The 25,504-nt window shown below is 47.2% G+C and overlaps 1 protein-coding gene across 2 annotated transcripts in view; it reads left to right on the plus strand.

Moving 5' to 3' along the window:
• The window catches only part of INTS11 (integrator complex subunit 11), a 143,116-nt gene extending 124,817 nt beyond the window's left edge, over positions 1 to 18,299 (plus strand). For both annotated transcript variants that reach the window (XM_063943029.1, XM_063943030.1), the window contains exons 17-18: positions 14,301 to 14,430; positions 17,709 to 18,299. In XM_063943029.1, coding sequence (XP_063799099.1) covers positions 14,301 to 14,430; positions 17,709 to 17,774 — 196 coding nt within the window. In that variant the 3' untranslated portion in view covers positions 17,775 to 18,299. The remainder of the gene's footprint in view (positions 1 to 14,300; positions 14,431 to 17,708) is intronic.
• Positions 18,300 to 25,504: the final 7,205 nt, after the last annotated feature.

Genomic DNA, 25,504 nt, shown 5'->3' on the forward strand with positions numbered 1-25,504 from the left:
GCCGTCAACCCCCTCACAGAAGCCAGAAGAAAGAAGCCGGGTGAGTATAAAGAAGATCAGAAGACTTCAGTGACTGCAGAAGACTTCAGTGACTGCAGAAGACTTCAGTGACTGCAGAAGACTTCAGTGACTGCAGAAGACTTCAGTAAAGAGGTACCGCGCAGCACTCCATGCTCCCACACACTTCAGACGGCACTTGCAGGGCGCAGGGGGGGCGCCCTGGGCAGCATGATTACTGGAGTATAAAACTGGCAGAAATATATATATTATAAGTGCCTAGGCACTAAATATAGCCCCCGCCAGTATAAATATAAAAATTTTGAGCGGGACTACAGCGCGCCGGTGAGGGGGCGTGGCTTAGCCCTCATAGGCGCTGGGGTGTGAGCTGGTAAACTCCCTCTGTGTTTCTCTAACAGGGTTTCCTGTGGGTCTGTCCGCTATAGCCAGTGTGTTTGTGCGTGTCGGTACGTGTGTGTCGACATGTCTGAGGCTGAGTGCTCCTTCCCGGAGGAAGTTGCAGTGGGCGCAGATAAGGAGCTGGGAGTGACTTTGTCGGCACTGCCGACTACTGATTGGGTGGATATGTTGAGTACATTGAATGCAAATGTGGCGTTATTGACTAAAAGACTGGATAAATCTGATTCTCAGACACAAACGTGGAGAAAATCCATGGATGACGCCTTGTCTCAGGTACAGGCCCCCTCAGGGTCACAAAAGCGTTCATTTACCCAGATGGCGGATACGGATACCGACACGGACTCTGATTCCAGTGTCGACTATAGTGAGGCCAGTTTACATCCAAAATTGGTTGAGTATTCAGTACATGATTTTGGCAATTAAAGATGTTTTACATATTTCTGAAGTACCTGCTGTTCCAGATACAAGGGTTTGTTTGTATAAGGGATTAAAGCCTGAGGTGACGTTTCCCCCCTCTCATGAGCTGAACGCTCTTTGTGAAAAAGCTTGGGAATCTCCTGACAAAAGGTGGCAGATTCCCAAGAGAATTCTAATGGCATATCCTTTCCCCTCTAACGACAGGGAAAAGTGGGAGTCATCTCCCAATGTGGACAAGGCTCTATCACGACTGTCCAAGAAGGTGGCGCTTCCGTCTCCTGACACTGCTGCCCTTAAGGACCCTGCGGATCGTAAGCAGGAAACGACCTTAAAATCCATTTATGTCACTACGGGTGCACTGCTCAGACCTGCCGTGGCGTCTGCATGGGTGAGTAGTGCTATTGGTAAGTGGGCAGATAATTTGGCATCTGACATGGATACCCTGGATAGGGATAACATTCTTTTGACTCTCGGTTATATCAGGGACGCTGCAGCTTACCTAAAGGATGCGGCAAGGGATATTGGCCTCTTGGGATCAAGGGCCAATGCCATGGCAGTCTCGGCCAGGAGAGCACTGTGGATTCATCAATGGAATGCTGATGCCGACTCTAAGAAAGCTATTGAAGCTCTCCCATATAAAGGTAGTGTCTTGTTTGGTGACGGCCTTGCTGACCTGGTGTCTACGGCTACAGCGGGTAAGTCATCCTTTCTTCCTTATGTTCCGGCACAACAGAAAAAGACACCCCATTATCAGATGCAGTCCTTTCGGCCTAATAAATACAGAAAAGGAAGAGGGTCGTCCTTCCTTGCCTCTAAAGGTAGAGGAAGGGGAAAAAGGTCGCCTGCTGTGCCAGGCTCCCAGGACCAGAAGTACCCCCCCCCCCCCCACCCGGCTTCTGCCAAGTCCACCGCATGATGCTGGGGCTCCTCTGCAGGAGTCCGTACCGGTGGGGGCGCGTCTCCGACTCTTCAGTCAGGTCTAGTTTCACTCGGGCCTGGATCCTTGGGTGTTAGACATAGTGTCCCAAGGGTACAAACTGGAGTTTCCGGAGGTGCCCCCCCCCCCCCCACCGATTTTTCAAATCAGCCTTGCCAGTTTCTATCCCAGAAAGGGAAGTAGTGAGTGCTGCAATACAAAAGCTGTGTCAACAGCGTGTCATTGTCACGGTACCCCCGTCTCAATGGGGAGAAGGGTTTTATTCGAGCCTCTTTGTCATACCAAAGCCGGACGACTCGGTCAGACCGATCCTGAACCTAAAATCCCTTAATCTGTATTTGAAAACTTTCAAGTTCAAGATGGAATCTCTCCGAGCAGTGATCTCCAGTCTGGAAGGGGGGGATTTTATGGCGTCAGTCGACATAAAAGATGCCTACTTACATGTCCCAATATATCCTCCGCATCAAGCTTTCCTGAGGTTTGCGGTGCAGGATTGTCATTACCAATTTCAGACGTTGCTGTTTGGTCTTTCCACGGCCCAGAGGGTCTTCACAAAAGTAATGGCGGAAATGATGGTTATTCTGACTCAATAACTAGGCTGTAAGTGTAGTGTTCTTCAGACAGTTACTCTAGGTATATGTCTACATTAACCAGTACTCACACCGAGAGACCTTGTCAGATAGTGTCAACTCAACCTCAGAGACGTGTGAAGAATCCAGATGAGGGTTTATTTCAAGCTGATATTCTTGTAGTTATGCACAAAACAGCAGTAGGTGAAAAGATGATGATTTACCAGAGCTGGTTAGAATCTAAAATGGCAGACACACACTGAGCTGAGGACAGGATGAGGGCAGGACTAATGACATCAGAACCTGGCTACAGGAAATCAAGAGGGACAAATTTTAGCAAAATGCAAAGCTCTGCAATAAAAACATGACAACACATGAAACACATATATCGTGGGACATGACAATGGTACTCCTACGCAAGCTTGGTGTCACAATTATCTCGTACTTGGACAATCTCCTGATAAAGGCGAGATCAAAGGAGCAGTTGCTAAGAAACGTGGCACTCTCCCTGACAGTTCTGCAACAACATGGTTGGATTCTAAATGTGCCGAAGTCACAGTTGATTCCGACAACTCTGCTGTCTTTCTTGGGCATGATCCTGGACACGGAACTGCAGAGTGTTTCTCCCAGCGGAAAAAGCTCTGGAAATCCAGACCATGGTCAAGGAGAACCGGCAAGAGTATCGATTCATCAATGCACTCGGGTGCTGGGGAAGATGGTTGCAGCTTACGAAGCCATTCCGTTTGGCAGGTTTCATGCCCGGGTGTTTCAGTGGGACCTGTTGGACAAGTGGTCCGGGTCTCACCTGCACATGCACCGGAAAATAAGTCTATCTTCCAGAACCAGAATATCTCTCCTGTGGTGGCTTCAAAGTTCTCACCTCCTAGAGGGACGCAGGTTTGGGATCCAGGATTGGGTCCTGGTGACCATGGATGCAAGTCTCCGAGGCTGGGGAGCAGTCACACAAGGAAGAAATTTCCAGGGAAAATGGTCAAGCCAGGAAACTTGTCTGCCTTCTGCAAGTGGAACACTTTCTTCGAGGTCTACCTGTCCTGATTCAGTCGGACAAAGTAACAGCGGTGGCGTACATAAACCGCCAGGGCGGAACAAAGAGCAGAGCAGCGATGGCAGAGGCCACAAAAGTTCTCCGCTGGGCGGAAAAGCATGTAAGCGCTCTGTCAGCGGTCTTTCTTCTGGGCATGTACAACTGGGAAGCAGACTTCCTCAGCAGACACAATCTCCATCCAGGAGAGTGGGGTCTTCATCAAGAGGTTTTTGCAGAAGTGACAAGTCGTTGGGGAATTCCTCAAATAGACATGATGGCGTCTCGCCTCAACAAGAAGCTTCAGAGATATTGTTCCAGGTCAAGGGACCCTCAAGCCAGTGCAGTGGACGCCCTGGTAACTCCGTTGGTGTTTCAGTCGGTATATGTGTTCCCTCCACTTCCACTCATTCCAAAAGTGTTGAGGATCATAAGAAGAACAAGGGTTCAGGCGGTACTCATCGTTCCAGATTGGCCACGGAGGGCCTGGTATCCGGATCTTCAGGAATTGCTCATAGAAGATCCCTGGCCTCTTCCTCTCAGAGAGGATCTGTTACTGCAGGGGCCGTGCGTCTTCCAGGACTTACCCCGGTTGAGTTTGATGGCGTGGAGGTTGAACGCCAAATCCTAGATCGAAAGGGTATTCCCGGGGAAGTCATCCCCACTCTCCTTAAGGCTAGAAAGGAGGTCACGGCGAAGCATTATCACCGTATTTGGAGAAAGTATGTGTCTTGGTGTGAAGCCAAGAAGGCTCCTACGGAGGAGTTTCAGCTGGGTCGTTTCCTCCATTATTTGCAGGCAGGCGTGGATGCAGGCCTGAAATTAGGTTCCATTAAAGTGCAGATTTCGGCTTTATCTATTTTCTTTCAAAAAGAATTGGCCGCCCTTCCAGAGGTTCAGACTTTCGTGAAGGGAGTGCTGCACATCCATCCTCCGTTTGTGCCACCCGTGGCACCGTGGGATCTTTACGTGGTGTTGCAATTTCTTATGTCTCACTGGTTTGAACCTTTGCGAAAGGTTGAGTTGAAATTTGTCACTTGGAAAGTGGTCATGCTTTTGGCCTTGGCATCCGCAAGACGGGTGTCTGAATTGGCGGCTTTGTCTCACAAGAGCCCCTATTTGATTTTCTATGTGGATAGGGCGGAATTGAGGACTCGTCAACAATTTCTGCCGAAGGTGGTTTCTTCGTTTCACATAAATCAACCTATTGTGGTGCCTGTGGCTACGGATGCCGTGGCTGTGTCAAAATCTCTAGATGTAGTGAGAGCTTTGAAAATGTATGTAGCCAGAACGGCTCAAATTAGGAAATCAGAGGCTCTGTTTGTCCTATATGCTACCAACAAAATTGGGGCTCCTGCTTCCAAGCAGACTATTGCACGCTGGATCTGTAATACGATTCGGCATGCTCAGTCTACGACTGGATTGCCGTTGCCGAAGTCAGTGAAAGCCTATTCTACCAGGAAGGTGGGCTCATCTTGGGTGGCTGCCCGAGGAGTCTCGGCGCTTCAACTTTGCCGAGCAGCTACGTGGTCAGGTTCAAACACTTTTGCTAAGTTCTACAAGTTTGATACCCTGGCTGATGAGGACCTCATGTTTGCTCAATCGGTGCTGCAGAGTCGTCCGCACACTCCCACCCGGTCTGGAGCTTTGGTATAGACCCCATGGTCCTTTTTGGAGTCCCCAGCATCCTCTAGGACGTAAGAGAAAATAGGATTTTAATACCTACCGGTAAATCCTTTTCTCCTAGTCCGTAGAGGATGCTGGGTGCCTGTCCCAGTGCGGACTGTTATTTGCAGTTGTATTGATAGTCATTGCTTCTGTTACACGAAGGTTGTGTATCGGTTATGTTCAGCTTGTTGCTGTTTTTAGTTCATGCTGTTAACTGGTATTGCTTAAAAGCCATGTTGTACGTTGTGGTGTGAGCTGGTGTATTTCTCACCCTTGGTTAACAAAAATCCATTTCCTCGAAATGTTCGTCTCCCTGGGCACAGTTGCTATAACTGAGGTCTGGAGGAGGGGCATAGAGGGAGGAGCCAGTACACACCCATTCAAAGTATTATAGTGTGCCCATGTCTCCTGCGGATCCCGTCTATACCCCATGGTCCTTTTGGAGTCCCCAGCATCCTCTACGGACTAGGAGAAAAGGATTTACCGGTATTAAAATCCTATTATTTTTTCCACATTAAATCTTTCATTGCCCAAACTTCCAGTTTAAATAAATCACTCTGAAGAGACTCCACATCCACATCTGACTTGATTACACTGCATATTTTAGTATCATCTGCAAAAATTGACACTGTGCTTTCTAGTCCTTCTCCTAAATCATTAATAAATAAATTAAACAATAGTGGCTCCAGCACAGAACCCTACGGTTTTCCACTAATTATTTTAGCCCAGGTAGAAAACATCCCATTAATCACCACTCGCTGTTCCCTCTTATCAAGCCAAGTACTTACCCATGTACAAATAGTGTCTCCTATACTGAGCTCCCTTCATTTGAAAATCAGCCTCCTGTGAGGTACTGTGTCGAAAGCTTTTGCAAAATCGAGATAAATTGCATCAACTGCGTAACCCTGGTCAAGATTATCGCTTACTATCTCTTAGAAGCTAATCAAATTAGTTTGGCATGACCTATTTCTCACAAAACCATGCTGGTTCTTATTAACAGCATGGGAGTTCTCCAAGTAGTCCTGTATGCTGCCCCTTAGTATACTTTCCAATAGTTTCCTCACTATTGATGTCAGACTAAAGGGCCCTACACACTAGACGACATGATCAATGTGAAAGATGAACAATGTGGAAGATGAGCAATTTCCATTAAACTTCCCAGAGCCCTGACAAACGAAATTGAGTGTACACACTAAAGGGCCCTACATACTAGAAGACATGACCAATGTGAAAGATGACCAATTCATTAAGTAAGACTTTTTTGGACCAGCCTGTTTTCGGTGGAAACGAAGGCCAGGGCTTTGCAAGAGGCAGCTCCTTCAGTCTGGAGTGATCATTCCAGTTCCTCCTGCACAACGAGGACAAGGTTTTTATTCCAACCTGTTTCTAGTCAAGAAGCCAAATGAGTCGTTCCGGCCCATACTCAGTCTCAAAGTGCTGAACAAGTACATTTGGGTGCCTTGGTTTCATATTGAGACTTTACGTTCCATTATTTTGGCCATGGAGCTGGAGGATTTTATGGTATCCCTGGATATCCAGGATGCTTATCTACATGTTCCTATAACACTGTCCCATTAGCGCTATCTCAGGTTTGCTATCCTCCAGCAACATTTTCAGTTTCAGGCCCTACCATTTGGAATGGCTACAGCTCCCAGAGTATTCACCAAAATTCTGGTAATGGCAGCTTATCTCCGTCAGCAGGGGATAAGGAATTTTCCATACCGCTCCGATTTATTAATCCTGGCACAATCTCAGGAATTGCTTTAGTGTCATCTGCAACAGACAATAGCTTGTTTGCACGGTTGACTCATAATTTGGGCAAAGTCGTGCCTGGTTCCGTCACAACGGATGACTCATTTGGGGACTGTGTTGGATTCGGGTCTTCAGAGAGTAATTTTACCTCTGAACAAAATATCCAAAATCCAGTCAAGGATTCAGGAGCTGCTGCACAGTCAAAAGGTATCCATTCACGCAGCAATGTGCGTGATGGGATTGATGGTGTTAACATTCGACATGGTGGAGTATGCTCAGTTCCACTCGAGGCCTCTGCAACGTCTGATCCTTTCCAGATGGAATGGTTTTCATCAGACAATAAAAACGCAGACTACGGTCCTTCCTCTGGAAGTAAGGAGGTTATTAGCCTGGTGGCTACAGACATCTCATCTGGACAAAGGGATACCCTTTTGGATTCAGATTGGGAAATTCTGACAACAGATGCCAGTCTTCAGGGCTGGGGAGCAGTGTCAGGAAGAAGTTGCTTCCAAGAACAGTGGATCAAGGAAAAAAGTTGCCTGCCAATAAATATATTGGAACTTTGGGCCATCTATATGGCACTCATTTAGGCAAAGGACATTCTTCAGGGGAAACCAGTTCAAATTCGCTCGGACAATGCAACAGCAGTAGCGTACCTCAATCATGAAGGAGGAACTCACAGGCAAAAAGCAATGAAGGAGGTAAGCCGCACGTTAAGGTGGGCAGAACTTCATCATCCAGCCTTGTCCGCAGTGTTTATTCCGTGAGTCCTAAACTGGGAAGCAGATTTCTCAGTCGACACGCCATTCATACAAACAAATGGGCTTTACACCCCAAGGTTTTCCAGACTCTGGTAGACAAGTGGGGGTTACCGGAGATAGATCGCGTGGCGTCCCATCAGAACAACAAAGTTTCCACATACGGGTCAAGAACAAAGGATCCCAGAGCTACCTTTTGTGGATGCCCTGTCAGTGAGATGGGAATTTCGTCTGGCCTATGTGTTTCCACTGATTGCCCTGTTGCCCAGGGTGATGCGAAAGGTAAAACTAGGAAAGGGTGCCGTGATACAAATAGCTCCGGCTTGGCCCAGAAGACATTAGTATACAGATCTGTAGTGTACACCGCTCCCCTTATCGGTCATATCTCTCAGGGGGAGACAGGGACACTGCCTCCGCTGGGCGCCCAGCCGCAGTCAGCTCTCGCAAACAGTTACAGTGGTAGGGAACATTAATGATGGTCCCTAGTACAATACAGGCTATTAAGCCTAGATAAGTAAGGGTAGGTAGCCATGAGGGTTAATACAGACTATTAAGCCTATATAAGGTGCTTTATGTGTTTACATATGTTATATTCTAATGTATATATGTAAAAAACAAAAAGTACACTGTGTACGCCATTTTACTATTGACTTCCTGCAGCAATCTGATGTCTGTCCTACAACACACGGCTGCTAGAGGGGGCAGGGGTGTTAATATGAAATTTAGTGAAGCACAACTTTAAAGAACTTAGGGGGTCATAACGACCCGATCGCTCGCTGCAGTTTGGCGCAGCGATCGTGTCGAAACCGCGCATGCGCCGGCGCATGGCAGTCGTCGTTGCCTAGCGATGGTCTCTGAGACAGAGGTGGTCACTGGGCGGGAGGGGGCTGGACGGCGGCGTTATGCCGCCATTTAGGAGGCGATGTCCGGCCAACGCAGGTGTGGCTGGACCGTTGGGTGGGAAGCGGGCCGCGGCGGCTGCGTGGCAGCTCTCGCACAGCCGCTGCGTCCAGCGACGAACAACTCCTGGCCAGCCGCAGGAGCTGCGCTGGCCGGGAGATACTCCTGAAATACAAAAGCATCGCCGCTGTATGATGCTTTTTTATTTGGGCGAGGGGAGCGACACTGACATACGGGACGGACTAGCCCTGTGCTGGGCGTCCCCCCACATGTCGGGGAAGATGATCGTAGCTGTGCTAAATTTAGCACAGCTACGATCAACTCGGAATGACCCCCCTAGTGTGTACCAAGTATGGTGCACTCTGTTTTATACACTTCCTTTAATTTTTTTTTTTGTGCGGACTTGTTTCACTGTTGTACTGTGTCTGTGTGCATGATGATTAAAGCTAATGCTAAATCAAAAAAGCAGCTTGTCTGTGATAACTGTGAAAATATGTTAAGTCCACTTGCACGGTGTGTCTTGCAATACGGGTCCAAATATGGATGTCTGCCCTGATCCTTTTTGGGTGATGATGGCAGTTGTAATGGTGGATTTGAAGTCAGAGTTGTCTGCTGCACGAAAAGACCGTGAGGCGTCTAAGTCTGATTCAAGGTTAATGCAGTTTGATCAGCCAGAGTGGGCTCGGGATATTTCTAGAACTTTACAGGGTTTACAAAGGTCCATGAATAGTTCAAATCCTAAGAGTAGTCATTGTTTGTCCCATAATTTACCGGTTTCCTCTGTGTTACATTCTGATGATTCCATGCCAGACCTGATATCTCAAGAGGAAAAGGAGGAAGGTGAATTGGGCCAGGAGTCGGATAGTGAGGTCACTAATGGCCTGGGCATTTATGATCTCATCAGGGCAGTATGCAGGTGCTAGAATTCACTGAGACAAAGGAGTTTCTGTCAAAGGATGAGGTTTTATTTGCTATGAGACAGGGCGATTGTGTGTTTTTCTTATTCAGATTCTCTTAATAAGCAGTTAATGGAAGCATGGCAAAATCCAGATAAACGCATTTCTGTGCCAAAGCGATTTCTGTCTAACTACCCTTTCCCACAGGTTATGACAACTAAATGGGAAACTTCGCCGCCAGTGGATTCTTCTGTTTCAAAACTTTCAAAGATGTTAACTATTCCAGTCCCAGCTGCAACGACGCTTAAAGCACCATCGGAGCGTAAGCTGGAGGCAATGCTAAATTCCATGTATACAGCAGCAGGGGTATTGCTTAGACCTGCTTTAGTTGGAGTTTGGGTGAACAAGGCTGTAGTTGTATGAGCAAACCAGCTCAAGTTAGGCCTACAACATGATCTTTCCTCAGACCAGCTTATACTTCTTACTGATCACATTTGTGAATCAGCTGAGTATTTAGGTATGGCTTTTATGGATGTCTGACAAGTTAGTTCTCGCCTTTTCAGCTTCAATAATTGCGGCCCGTCTGGCGCCTTGGTTGCATTCTTGGCAGGCCGAGTCAAAACGAGGTATAGAGGCGATATGTTGTTTGGTCCTGAATTGGACAAATGGATTTCTCAGGCTACTGGGGGTAAGTCTGTTTTCCTACAGTTGCCCGCACCAGTTCCTAAAAGGAAATACTCTGGACCAGCGTTCAAATCTTTTAGACCTCAGTCCTTTCGAGGCCGTGCTCGAGGAACAACCGTACAAAGTAGACGTGATCGAGGACGTGGTTTTCAACAAACCACTAACCGTCGTCAAGACACAAAGACCGCTGAGAAACCAGTGGCATGACGGGCTTCCAGCCCATCTTGGATCTTCAATCGTGGCAGCACGCCTTCAAAGGTTTCACTTGGCGTGGTATCGGACATCCACAGATTGATGGATCCGCAATTTAATGTTCAAAGGTTACAAAATAGAGTTCGATTGTCTCCCACCGATACGGCTTTCCAAGACAGGTCTGCCGGTGTCTGCAGACCGCTATTCAGTCTCTGTAGATTCAGCAGTTTTAATTCAGGTACCAGTACACCAACAAGTTTTTAAGGGTTTTATTCCAATCTCTTTGTAGTACCAAAGCCGGACGGCTCAGTCAGACCGATATTGAACCTAAAGGGGCTCAATCAGTACGTCACTTACTACAGTTTCAAGATGGAGTCCCTGTGATTAGTGATTGCTGGTTTAGAATCACAGGAATTCATGATTTTGCTGGATCTCAAGGATGCGTACGTACCCATTCCAATTTGGCTACTGCATCAGGGGTACTTTAAGGTTTTGCAGTACAACAAAACCATTATCAGTTTCAGGCTCTACCGTTTGGCCTCTCATCAGCGCCTCGGGTATTCACAAAAGTGAAGTCTGTGATGATTACTCATCTCGGGTCTCTGGGAGTGATAATAGTTCCGTACTTAAACGACCTTCTCATCAAGGCTTCGTCTCAACAGATACTCCTTCAAAATGCCTTACTGACGTACAATGTACTAGTTCAGCACGGTTGGATTGTCAACTGCAAAAAATCCAGCCTGGTTCCGTCTCAACAAATTCAATTTCTAGGAATGATTCTGGATACTGTAGATCAACGAATTTACCTGCCAGAAGAGGAGCACAAAGTATTCGTCATCTAGTACAGTTAGTGCTCAAGACACGGACAGTCTCTGTGCACTTGTGCATTCGACTGTTAGGAAAGGTATTGGCGTCTTTCGAAGCACTCCAGTTCGGAAGATTTCACGCCCTACCCTACAGCACTATGTGCTGTGCCCCCTCCGCACACACCTAGTTACGGCCCTGAGTAGTAGTTTAGTTCCATCTGTACTTCTGTTTGGAACTAATTTTGTTTGTGAAGTAAATTAATGGTATAAAATAGAGCATATCTAGCAAGTACAGTTTCTCTTCTTCAGGAGTCCTTTGCACTGGTCCTGAGCTTCTCAATTGTATCTGTCTGTAAGACATGCTCTAAGTATGTGTGTGATCAGTGTGATGTTTACTCCTGATTCCTGCACTGATAATGGTGAGCTGCAATGCTAAGTCTTTGGGGTATATGCAATTCACGGCGAATCGCTGCAATTTTTCGCCGTTTTTTAATTCGACTCAATTCGCCAGGTGAATTCCGGCAGGTGGCTGCCGGAATTCACCATATTCAATGAAAAACGGATTCGCCAGAACCGCGGGCGAAAATCGGCCGATTTGGCGGATTTTGCCGCGATTTGAAAAAACGGGAAAAACCCCGGAAAAAAAATGGCGTGGGGTCCCCCCTCCAAAGCATAACCAGCCTCGGGCTCTTCGAGCTGGTCCTGGTTCTAAAAATGCGGGGAAAAATTGGGCAGGGATCCCCCGTATTTTTAAAACCAGCACCGGGCTCTGCGCCTGGTGCTGGTGCCAAAAATACGGGGGACAAAAAGAGTAGGGGTCCCCCATATTTTTAACACCAGCATCGGGCTCCACTAGCTGGACAGATAATGCCACAGCCGGGGGTCACTTTTATGCCGTGCCCTGCGGCCGTGGCATTAAATATCCAACTAGTCACCCCTGGCCGGGGTACCCTGGGGGAGTGGGGACCCCTACAATCAAGGGGTCCCCCCCCCCCAGCCACCCAAGGGCCAGGGGTGAAGCCCGAGGCTGTCCCCCCCCATCCAATGGGCTGCGGATGGGGGGGCTGATAGCCTTTTGTGATAATAAAAATATATTGTTTTTTCCAGTAGTACTACAAGTCCTAGCAAGCCTCCCCCGCAAGCTGGTACTTGGAGAACCACAAGTACCAGCATGCGGGAGAAAAACGGGCCCGCTGGTACCTGTAGTACTACTGGAAAAAAAATACCCAAATAAAAACAGTGCACAGACACCTTGATAGTAAAACTTTATTACACACTACCGACACACACATACTTACCTATGTTGACACGCCGACTGCCACGGTCTCCGACGATCCGAGGGTACCTGTGAAAAAATTATACTCACCTTCCAGCGTCCAGAGGTACATCCACGTCCAGATATAAATCCACATACTTGTTAAAAAAACAAACCGAACACCCGCTCCATACTGGACTAAAAGGGGTCCCATGCTTTCACATCAGACCCCTTTCTCCCAAATGCCGGGACATCACGTGACTCCTGTCACTGAAGTCCCTTCAGCCAATCAGGAAGCGCTACTTCCGTGGCGCTCACCTGATTGGCTGTGCGCTGTCTGTGCTGTGACAGCGCATCGCAAAGCCGCTCCATTAGTTTCAATGGTGGGAACTTAGCGGCTAGCGGTGGGGTTACCCGCGGTCAGCCGCTGACCGGCGGGTGACCTCACCGCTAGCCGCTAAGTTCCCACCATTGAATAAAATGGACGGGGCTGTGCGATGCGCTGTCTGAATTCAGACAGCGCACAGCCAATCAGGTGAGCGCAACAAAGTTGCGCTTCCTGATTGGCTTTAGAGACCTTTGTGTGACAGCTGTCACTGACAGGTCTCATTCGTGGAAAGGGGTCTCATGTGTCAGCATGGGACCCCTTTCAGTCCGGTGGCCCGTGTGTTCGTTTTCTTTTTTTGCCAGGTACGTGGATGTATCTCTGGACCATGGCTGAGGTGAGTATATTGATCTTTTATTTTCAGGTATCCGTGGATTCTACATGGAGAAGAGGACCGATGTCGGCGTGTGAACATAGGTAAGTATGTGTGTGTCGACGTATGAAATAAAGTTTTACTGTCACGGTGTGTGTGTCCTGTTTTTATTTGGGTATTTTTTTCCCAGTAGTACTACAGGTACCAGCGGGCCCGTTTTTCTCCCGCATGCTGGTACTTGTGGTTCTCCAAGTACCAGCTTGCGGGGGAGGCTTGCTGGGACTTGTAGTACTGCTGGAAAAAACAATATTCTTTTCATTATCACAAAAGGCTATATCAGCCCCCCCATCCGCAGCCCATTGGATGGGGGGGGACAGCCTCGGGCTTCACCCCTGGCCCTTGGGTGGCTGGGGGGGGGGACCCCTTGATTGAAGGGGTCCCCACTCCCCCAGGGTACCCCGGCCAGGGGTGACTAGTTGGATATTTAATGCCACGGCCGCAGGGCACGGCATAAAAGTAACCCCCGGCTGTGGCATTATCTGTCCAGCTAGTGGAGCCCGATGCTGGTGTGAAAAATACGGGGGACCCCTGCTCGTTTTGTCCCCCGTATTTTTTGCACCAGCACCAGGCGCAGAGCCCGGTGCTGGTTTTAAAAATACGGGGGATCCCCTGTCAATTTTCCCCCCGCATTTTTAGAACCAGGACCAGCTCGAAGAGCCCGAGGCTGGTTATGCTTTGGAGGGGGGACCCCACTCCATTTTTTTTAAGGATTTTACCGTTCCAGCAATAAAAAAAATATAAAAAAAAATAATATTTTAAAAAATATATAAATAATATTTGTGCCTCCAAAAAAAAAAAAAAAGTACCTAATCCCTTCTAATATAAATAGATATGCTATTCCTAAAAAAAAAAACACCAAAAAAAACATGTTTAAATTTTTTTTTATTGTTTTCACCCTCCAAAGTGTGGCGGATTGAAAATGACGAATTTGCTGTCTAAAAGCACTGCTGTCGAATTTCCAAACTTGAATTGAATATGCTTTGGTCGAATTGCAGCACTTGTATCATTGCAGAAAAGTCGAATTTGCAAAAATTCGAATTTCAAAAAGTCGAATTTTGAAAGTCCGTTTTTTGGTCGGAAAGCACTGAATTGCATAGGCGAATTTTTCTTTTGGGCGAAAATGACCCGAAATTCGACAATTTCGGGAATTCGACCGCAATTGCATATACCCCTTTTACTTTGTAATATAGCCAGAAGTAATGTTGTGTGTATCTACTACAGAGATTAATGCTAGTCATTTTCCATGCAGTGTCCTCAAGGATCGCACAGTACAACACCTCCCTGATGGTTCAATCATGGTGGAGTCAATCCTCCTTCAGGTTTCTACCAATTCAGATGAGCCAAGCTCAAAGGTTCTGCTGATATCCTGGACATATCAGGTTAGTACTGAGGAACGTGTGTAATTGGGAAAGTATCTTTTTTATGAAAACTATACAATTTTCTTTACAGAACCTCCTCTTCGTGTCATAATTATACTTCCGTAAAGTATGCTGCAAGAGATTTCCAACTGATATATTTCTGTAGTAAGCATCACTTCTTTATCTATGATAAGTGCCACGGTATACAGCAGTGATAGGCAACCTGACACAGTTAGGAGGACTCGCTTGGCAGCCCCTGCAAACTTTAAAGGGGCCACACAATTCTTTTTATCTCGGTAGCTAAGTGATATAATACATTAAATCAATGAAAGAGACACCTATCTGTAATACTATAGCCGTAGGCCTTTTAAACAAAGAAAATGAATGAAATTAGGTGCGCTGGAATGTTCCAATAGTGTTTCAGGTAAGCTGCTCTTATAACAAAATCTGCACCTATTAATAGAAGCCAAGTACAAAAAAGAAACCCTTCGTGAGTTGGGTTGGTGGATCGCAGGGTGTCTAGTAAAAAAAAAACGAGGCTTAGTAACCTGAAATGGGATACTCAAGGTGGTTTTAATATAACATTGGAGATGATTCCACAACACTTGTACCCAGGCACAATCCCATAAGCAATGGACAATGCCCACCTCCAACCCTCCGCACTTATAGCAGTTATAACTAGTCGTCTCTCCACTAAGCTAAGGAAGGAAAGAGGATAAGTGTGTAAGGGAGAGATCAATGTCTGGTGCAGACTAACACTGATTTTCCACCTCCATGTGACTGAAAATGGAGATGTTTTAACTCTCTTGTTTATTAAAAGTAGATGCATTATATGTTCCTTTGATTGGGCTTTGTGTGTACGGATAAAGGGGTTACACACGGGGAGATGTGTTCTGAGCGATCTATCACAGAACGCTCAGCACACATCTCTCCCCACACTCGGCACACAGCGCGATCAGGGGCAAACGCAGGATTTCTAGAGGGGTGTTTCCAAATGAATTCCACAATCTCCCACTCTGCAGAACATTGGATCAATTATGGAAGTCTGAGGAAGTGGTTGACGAAACTAGTACTGACCCTGTACATATATGTGCACATTGGTCTAGTTATACACTGACTATAAAGACTATCTATAGTATAGGCTGTAAACATATTTAATATAAATAACATAAGTGGTCAGGAAAAGGTTAAACATCCCATAATATATATAAATACACATACATACAATAGAACCTGTAAGAGACAGAACTGCACATTATAAGCACTCATTCTCCCACTTCATGGTAAGGCTCCAGTCTTTTCTTCCTGGCAGCTACTCTCTGGTCTAGTGCAGTGTTAGAGGCCTCATATCCACAGACACACCGCAAACTTGGTAGAAGCAGCTGCAACCACTGGGCATGTGCAGCAGTTCTGCTCTGTCCCTTAAACTGCATATTGTGGTGGCAGCTCAAGAAATCATGTTATATACTGTTGCTACTGTGGTCATAATGTGAGCTGCTGGCCAAGAGGAGGGGGGTTTCCAGGCAACCGGAAACCCCCACTGCGTTTGCCTATGAGCGCGATGTGTGCTGAGCGAGGGGGGGCGCTCACTTCACCCAGCGGTGAAGTGAGTGCTCTAACTAACTAAATTTGGCATGCATGCAGGCCAATCTAGAGTCGGCAATAACGACGCACGGGACTGCACATCGCTGTCGCCTGCATCCTACACACGGAGCGATGTGTGCTTAATTTCTAAGCAGTCTAGTCAGATTGCTTAGAAATTAAGTAAAAATCGCTAAATGTGTACCCCCCTATAGTCAGCTCTAATTGGCCACAATTCAATTCTCAAACAGGTTTGACGAATAATTTAAAATGCAAATTGCTAAACAAATATTATTGGGCACATGACGTACATGCCTAGGACCGCCACTTACACGGGGGCAGCACTTGGACACTTATTTTATTACTGTCAGTATGATATAAAGCAGTAACTACTAAATATTTCCACTGTACTGTACCACCATCTGGAAACTCGAGTGGAGTGCGGACAGGTAGGACATGTGCAGACTGTCCTACTTCGTAAATATGTAGATATAATTAAACATAAAATAAAATGTCATAGCTTGTTTTATTATTATTATTATTATTATTATTATTATTATTGTTATATTAAACTACAAATCCCCAAATAAGTGCTTATAACCAAACAATGAAAACAGTAGAATTGGGGGGTGGCCATTACCATTGTGCCTAAGAGGGAACGGACCTCTAAATCCGCCCCTGCTCTGTACACGTTCAGGATGCTTTTTAAAAATATTTTGGTGTTTTTTGATTGTGAACGGCAGACCATGAACCTCACACTGCATATATAGAACATATGTTAAGCTTAGTGATTCCCTGTTATGCTGGGTACACACTAATAGATGGTATCAGTATGGGATCCCGGAGGTCATACTACCAACGCCAGAATCCCGACGGCGAGCGCAGCGTGTCCCCTTGCGGGCTTGCTGCACTTGCCACGCTTCGGGCCCGGTGGCAAGTTTAGCTCGCTACACTAATTTATTGCCCCTCGGGGGTGGCGTGAACCACCTCCCCGAGTGTAGATTCGGGGCCCTGGTCGGGATTTCGATCGATCAATTGATCTGCAGATATATTGATGGACAAGACCTGGCAGTGTGTTGAGCATACACACAGCCCAATCCATCGGGACTGACATCATGAACTGGGCAAGCATTCACACACGCCCGCCCAGTTCAGCCGTCAATCACCGCCGACTGCTGCAACTTGTGTTTGGGCGGTCGACTGCCCATACACACGCAGCTTTGCTCCAGTATATCGTTAGATACTGTATATCGGCTTTGCTGCAGGGCCGATGCTATATGTCTGGGAACGACGGCGCTCACGGACATATCGCTCGTACACACTGGCTGGCAGACCCACGATATCGGCCGCATCGGCAAGTGTGTATGCATTTGCCGATACCCCTCCCCCCCTGCTGCCAGTATCGGCGTTGGCAGGGATCGCATAGTGTGTAGGGCCCTTTAGTGTGAAAAAAAAAGTGTCTGCTACTGCAGCGTAGCACTTCTTATACAGATTCAGACTCGCACAGAAGTACAAGTGGTGCATATTTAAACCATTCAGTATCACTAAGCAGATTTGTGTTATTGCATTGCGACTAAGACGCACATTTGAGTGTGAAAGATGTTGAGTGCAAGCCGAGTTAGTGTTTTTCTTCTTATGCTTTGAATGGCTCAGATGCCGCAGTTGTTCTGATCATGCAGTATGTTATTGTGTGCATAATAATGTGTTTTTCTGCTTAGGATGAAGAGCTGGGAAGTTTTCTGACTTCTTTACTAAAGAAAGGCTTACCGCAGAGCACAAGCTAGAGTACGGCCTGCACTGTACAAGGAGCCATCAAGGAATACAGTGGGACTGGATTTCTTATGTATGTGTTATATGATGACTTTCTGGAATGCCGCTCATGTCTGTGTATGAGGTCACCGGAAAGCTTTGCAGTCAGAACTGAAGCACTGCAGACATGCTCTGGAAAAGGCATGAGACACTGCATTCTTCATAGCTTTTGGGTGTGAGTGCTCATCTGTCCTATTACTATGGAGGTGATCAGCATGGACTCCATGTTTTCTATGGAGCAAGATATTGAGGTATATGTAATAGGGGCCGAGTTTGCCGGAGGTGTCGGATGTTGGTTGAGAGTGACCAGATATTTAATGCTGCAAACATTTAAAAGGGAAAACCAACCTGGTTTTGCCTTGTAAATGATTAGCGCTTTAAAAATACGGTCATTCTCGGCTAACATCCCGCACCTACGGCAAATTCTGACCCTCGTACACATACCCTCTTGTGTTTCTATACTTAGCGCTGATACTTTTTTAATAAAGTCATTTGATACAGCTTTTGGTTCTGACAGTGTCTCCAATGGGCAGTTGCTATTGTAATGTAATCCTGTAGCAGCAATGCACTCTAGTGTCACAGTGTATATTGTAACCTACAATTTATGTATCCCAAAATATTAGACTGCCCCAATCAACATCCTACTTCTATTTTGAGTCTTGGTTAACGCTGTATGCAAAGAGGTCACTACAGTGGACATCTGTTTTTAAGTCCTTATCGCCTATAGAAACTATCTTTTGACATACAGTAACTAGTGCATTGCGTCTTATTCTTAGGAGCGCTGCCAAAATTAGAAAGTACAGTATGGCAACTTGTGGCAGATTTTAAATTCCTATAAAGAACAATGAAAGAAGAAGTTTTAGTATGTGTGACCATAGGCACACAGTGACTCTGCAGCTATAACTAATTGGGGTAGTAGAATGTATTCGTTAATTTTTATTGGGTTAATTAGCACCCAATTCTTTCAGCTTGACAAACATTTAAGGTCAAAATGTAATGGAGAAAAATTTGCCAGCACCGAACACTTCAGGGATTCCTGTGAAATATTTTTACTGGCATATGGCTGAGCAGGTACAAAAATTAAATGAAAGGAAAGTAACGTTTAGGGCATAACATGGTAGATGGTCTAAACAAATACTCTGTTTATTTGTTCACAGTTGATGTAAAATCATATGTGGATGTCATGCAATATAAAGATCCATACTGCAGGCTAGGCCTAGCCTAAATGTTTTCCTCCTATAATAGCCATGTACCGTATGCCAGTTTTGAGAGCTGATAACATAACATTTAATGCATATTATGCAATCTTATTTATATAGTAAATTATAACTAGTAGCAGCTGTGGTAGTAGTGGCTGATGCTTTATCAGTATTGTGTTTTATTTTCTCCAGGCATCAAGAGCACCTAGCAACAGGGTTAGGTACAGAGTGGTATAACACACACATGGGGAGTGGATCTCATAGATTAATATGTGATGATGTACCCACACACATGCAACAAGAGGAGATGGTACATTCAGGTGTTCTGTCACTTTCTTGATGTGACTTGTTAAGTTCGTTTAACTTACAGGGAAATGTTATACCATACAATACACTTGTTCGGGCCGCTGAATGCAGATAATACCCCTTTGACGTGAATGCACGCCGACACGCTATGCGCACTATACAGCGACACGTGTGGCTGAATACACTTCTATACCCAAACAAGAATGGAATGCGACACCAGTTGTATATGTTATGTTGTGGTCCAACGCAGCAACAAATATTTACTAAAAGGGATATACATAGAAATACAACAAAATTACAAGAGAAGAGTTACAACCAATAGATACATACGGTTGTTCGCGAGCGCTCCTGGACCCAGGACTCAGTCTGTCTTAGCAAGAGGACCTTCAGAGAATTAGCACTGAGCCTGGCCAGGAAGCCTCTTTCAGACAATGGGTCCAAAAACAATACAATGGGAAATGTAAGCTCTTCCATTGGTCCGGGGGTGGGACATATCAAGTGCACTGGGGATCATTGGTCAGCTCAACCGGTGGACGATGACTAAGTCCTAGGTCCCAGGAGAGACTGGACACACACTAGGGGAGCTCTACTGAGTTTCTCTGGAAAAGACTTTATGTTAGGTTTATTATTTTCAGAGAGACCTGCTGGCTACAGGCTCTCTGCTTCGTGGGACTGAGGGGAGAGAAGTCAGACCTACTTCTGCTGAGTTAAGGGCTCTGCTTCTTAGGCTACTGGACACCATTAGCTCCAGAGGGTTTGATCACTTGGTGCGCCTAGCTGCTTGTTCCCGGAGCCGTGCCGTCACCCCCCTCACAGAAGCCAGAAGCCGGGTGTCTATGCAGAAGACTTCAGTGACGGCAGAAGACTTCAGTAACGGAGGTACAGCGCAGCGGTCGCGCTGCGCTCCATGCTCCCACACACCAACGGCACTCACAGGGTGCAGGGCGCTGGGGGGGAGCGCCCTGGGCAGCAAGTTACTGAAGTTGTTAACTGGCAAAAACAGCATATTGGGTGCCTGGGCACTATGTATGAATCCTCCACCAGTATAATAATTTGAATTTAAGCGGGACTACAGCGCGCTGGGAAGGGGCGGGGCTTAGCCGCACAGCTTACCAGCGCCATTTTATCTCTTCACAGTGCATGCAGAGATGCTGGCCCGGACCTCCACTCTCCTTTCAAGTACTGGGAGCAAAATCACTGTTCAAGCCCCCTGGTTTCAGCATTTGAGGCTGAGTGCTCCTCCCCGGAGGAAGTTACTGGGGGCACAGAGAAGGAGTTGGGAGTGGTTCTGTTGATTGGGTGAATATGTTGAGTACACTGAATGCAAATGTGGCGTTATTATCTAAGAGGCTGGATAAATCTGATTCTCAGACACAAACGTGGAGGAAATCCATGGAGGACGCCTTGTTTCAGGTACAGGCTCCCTCAGGGTCACAGAAATGTTCCTTTACCCAGATGGCAGATACGGATACCGACACGGACTCTGATTCCAGTGTCGACTTTAGTGAAGCCACTTTACATCCAAAATTGGTAAAGAGTATTCAGTACATGATTGTGGCTATTAAATATGTTTTACATATCCCTGAGGAACCTCCTGTTCCAGATACACGGGTTTGTTTATTTCTCTGACGTCCTAAGTGGATGCTGGGACTCCGTAAGGACCATGGGGATTAGCGGCTCCGCAGGAGACTGGGCACAACTAAAGAAAGCTTTAGGACTACCTGGTGTGCACTAGCTCCTCCCACTAAGACCCTCCTCCAGACCTCAGTTAGATTCTTGTGCCCGGCTGAGCTGGATGCACACTAGGGGCTCTCCTGAGCTCCTAGAAAGAAAGTATATTTAGGTTTTTTATTTTACAGTGAGATCTGCTGGCAACAGACTCACTGCAGCGAGGGACTAAGGGGAGAAGAAGCGAACCTACCTAACAGGTGGTAGTTTGGGCTTCTTAGGCTACTGGACACCATTAGCTCCAGAGGGATCGACCGCAGGACCCGACCTTGGTGTTCGTTCCCGGAGCCGCGCCGCCGCCCCCCTTACAGAGCCAGAAGCATGAAGAGTCCGGAAAATCGGCGGCAGAAGACTTCGGTCTTCACCAAGGTAGCGCACAGCACTGCAGCTGTGCGCCATTGCTCCTCATGTACACCTCACACTCCGGTCACTGATGGGTGCAGGGCGCTGGGGGGGGGCGCCCTGAGGGCAATATATGACACCTTGGCTGGCAAATCTACATCATATATAGTCCTAGAGGCTATATAGATGTAAAATTACCCCTGCCAGTATTCCAGAAAAAGCGGGAGAAAGTCCGCCGAAAAAGGGGCGGGGCTTCTCCCTCAGCACACTGGCGCCATTTTTTCTTCACAGTGCAGCTGGAAGACAGCTCCCCAGGCTCTCCCCTGTAGTTTTCAGGCTCAAAGGGTTAAAAAGAGAGGGGGGGCACTAAATTTAGGCGCAATATATGTATACAAGCAGCTATTGGGGGAAAAATCACTCAGTTATAGTGTTAATCCCTGCATTATATAGCGCTCTGGTGTGTGCTGGCATACTCTCTCGGTCTCCCCAAAGGACTTTGTGGGGTCCTGTCCTCAGTCAGAGCATTCCCTGTGTGTGTGCGGTGTGTCTGTACGGCTGTGTCGACATGTTGGATGAGGAAGGTTACGTGGAGGCGGAGCAGAGGCCGATAAATGGGATGTCACCCCCTGTGGGGCCGACACCAGAGTGGATGGATAGGTGGAAGGTATTAACCGACAGTGTCAACTCCTTACATAAAAGGCTGGATGACGTAACAGCTGTGGGACAGCCGGCTTCTCAGCCCGCGCCTGCCCAGGCGTCTCAAAGGCCATCAGGGGCTCAAAAAACGCCCGTTACCTCAGATGGCAGACACAGATGTCGACACGGAGTCTGACTCCAGTGTTGACGAGGTTGAGACATATACACAATCCACTAGGAACATCCGTTACATGATCTCGGCAATAAAAAATGTGTTACGCATTTTCTGACATGAACCCAAGTACCACATAAAAGGGGTTTTATTTTTGGGGAGATAAAGCAGCCAGTGTTTTGTTCCCCCATCAGATGGATGAATGAATGAAGTGTGTGAAAAGCGTGGGTTCCCCCGATAAGAAACTGGTAATTTCTAAAAAGTTACTGATGGCGTACCCTTTCCCGCCAGAGGATAGGTCACGTTGGGAGATATCCCTTAGGGTGGATAAGGCGCTCACACGTTTGTCAAAAAAGGTGGCACTGCCGTCTTAGGATACGGCCACCTTGAAGGAACCTGCTGATAAAAAGCAGGAGGCGATCCTGAAGTCTGTATATACACACTCAGGTTATATACTGAGACCTGCAATTGCCTCAGCATAAATAGTGCTGCTGCAGCGTGGTCTGATACCCTGTCAGATAATATTAATATCTAAGACAGGGATAATAGTTTGCTAACATTGAGCATATAAAAGACGTTGTCTTATATATAAAGGATGCACAGAGGGATATTTGCCGGCTGGCATCCAGAATTAATGCAATGTCCATTCTGCCAGGAGGGTATTAGAACCCGGCAGTGGACAGGTGATGCTGCCTGTAAAAGGCACATGGACTGCCTTATAAGGGTGAGGAATTGTTTGGGGATGGTCTCTGGGACCTCGTATCCACAGCAACAGCTGGGAAGAATTTTTTTTACCTCAGGTTTCCTCACAGCCTAAGAAAGCACCGTATTTTCAGGTACAGTCCTTTCGGCTTCAGAACAGCAAGCGGGTCAAAGGCGCTTCCTTTCTGCACAGAGACAAGGGAAGAAGGAAAAAGCTGCACCAGCAGCCAGTTCCCAGGATCAAAAATCTTCCCCCGCTTCCTCTGAGTCCACCGCATGACGCTGGGGCTCCACAGGTGGAGACAGGTGCGGTAGGGGCGCGTCTCGGGAACTTCAGGGACCAGTGGGCTTGCCCACAGGTGGATCCCTAGGTTCTGCGAATAGTATCACAGGGATACAGGCTGGAGTTCGAGGCGACTCCCCCTCGCCGTTACCTCACATCAGCCTTGCCTGCTGCCCTCGGAGAAAGGTGGTACTGGCGGAAATTCACAAGCTGTACTTCCAGCAGCTGAAATCAAGGTACCCCTCCTTCAACAAGGCCGGGGTTACTATTCCAAAATGTTGTGGTACCGAAACCAGACGGTTCGGTGAGACCCATTCTAAAATTGAAAGCCTTGAACACTTATATACGAAGGTTCAAGTTCAAAATGGAATCGCTCAGGGCGATTATTGCAAGCCTGGAGAATTTCATGGTATCACTGGACATCAAGGATGATTACCTGCATGTCCCTATTTACCCTCTTCACCAGGAGTACCTCAATATTGTGGTACAGGATTGTCATTACCAATTCCAGACGTTGCCGTTGGTCTGTCCCCGGCACCGAGGTATTTACCAAGGTAATGGCCGAAATAATTATCCCGTACTTGGACGATCTCCTTATAAAGGCGAGATCCAGGGAGCAGTTGTTCGTCGGAGTAGCACTATCTCGGGAAGTGCTACAACAGTACGGCTGGATTCTGAATATTCCAAAGTCGCAGCTGGTTCCTACGACGCGTCTACTGTTCCTGGGTATGGTTCTGGACACAGAACAGGATAAAAAGGGTTTCTCCCGGAGGAGAAGTCCAAGGAGTTGTGGTCTCTAGACAGAGACCTCCTAATACGTATACAGGTGTCGGTGCATCAATGCACGCGAGCCCTGGGAAAGATGGTAGCTTCTTACAAAGAAATTCCATTCGCCAGGTCCCATGCAAGGATTTTCCAGTGGGATCTGTTGGACAAGTGGTCCGGGTCGCATCTTCAGATGCATCGGCGGATAATCCTGTCTCCAAGGGTCAGGGTGTCGCTGTTGTGGTGGCTGCAGAGTGCTCATCTTCTAGGGGGCCGCAGATTCGGCATACAGGACTGGGTCCTGATGACCACGGATGCCAGCCTTCGAGGCTGGGGGGCAGTCACACAGGGAAGGAACTTCCAAGGCTATGGAAAAGTCAGGAGACTTCCCTACACATAAATATTCTGGAACTGAGGGCCATTTACAATGCCCTAAGTCAGGCTAGACCCCTGCTTCAACACCGGCCGGTGCTGATCCAGTCAGACAACATCACGGCGGTCGCTCATGTAAACGGACAGGGCGGCACAAGAAGCAGGATGGCGATGGCAGAAGCCACAAGGATTCTCCGATGGGTGGAAAATCATGTGTTAGCACTGTCAGCAGTGTTCATTCCCGGAGTGGACAACTGAGAAGCAGACTTTCTCAGAAGACACGACCTCCACCCGGGAGAGTGGGGACTTCATCCAGAAGTCTTCCAAATGATTGTACACCGTTGGGAAAGGCCACAGGTGGACATGATGGCGTCCCGCCTCAACTAAAAGTTACAAAGATATTGCGCCAGGTCGAGGACCCTCAGGCGATAGCTGTGGACGCTCTGGTAACACCGTGGGTGTACCAGTCGGTGTATGTGTTCCCTTCTCTGCCTCTCTTACCCAGGGTAATGAGAATAATAAGAAGGAGAGGAGTAAGAACTATACTCATTGTTCCGGGTTGGCCAAGAAGAGCTTGGTAACCAGAACTCCAAGAAATGATCTCAGAGGACCCATGGCCTCTGCCGCTCAGACAGGACCTGCTGCAGCAGGGGGTCTGTCTGTTCCAAGACGTACCGCGGCTGCGTTGACGGCATGGCGGTTGAACGCCGGATCCTGAAGGAAAAGGGAATTCCGGAGGAAGTTATCCCTACGCTATTTAAAGCTAGGAAAGAAGTGAACACAAACCATTATCACCGCATATGGCGGAAATATGTTGCGTACTGTGAGGCCAGGAAGGCCCAAAGGAGAAATTTCAGCTAGGTCGATTTCTGCACTTCCTACAGTCAGAGGTGACTATGGGCCTAAAATTGGGTTCCATTAAGGTCCAGATTTCGGCTCTATCGATTTTCTTCCAAAATTGCACTGGCTTCACTGCCTGAAGTTCAGACTTTTGTTAAGGGAGTGCTGCATAGTCAGCCCCCGTTTGTGCCTCCAGTGGCACCGTGGGATCTCAACGTGGTGTTGGATTTCCTGAAGTCGCATTGGGTTGAGCCACTTAAATCCGTGGAGCTATAATACCTCACGTGGAAAGTGGTCATTCTGTGGGCCTTGTCGTCGGCCAGGCGTGTATCAGAATTGGCGGCTTTGTCATACAAAAGC

This window comes from Pseudophryne corroboree, chromosome 10 (genome assembly GCF_028390025.1).
Source record: "Pseudophryne corroboree isolate aPseCor3 chromosome 10, aPseCor3.hap2, whole genome shotgun sequence".
In the NCBI taxonomy this organism is placed as follows: domain Eukaryota; kingdom Metazoa; phylum Chordata; class Amphibia; order Anura; family Myobatrachidae; genus Pseudophryne; species Pseudophryne corroboree.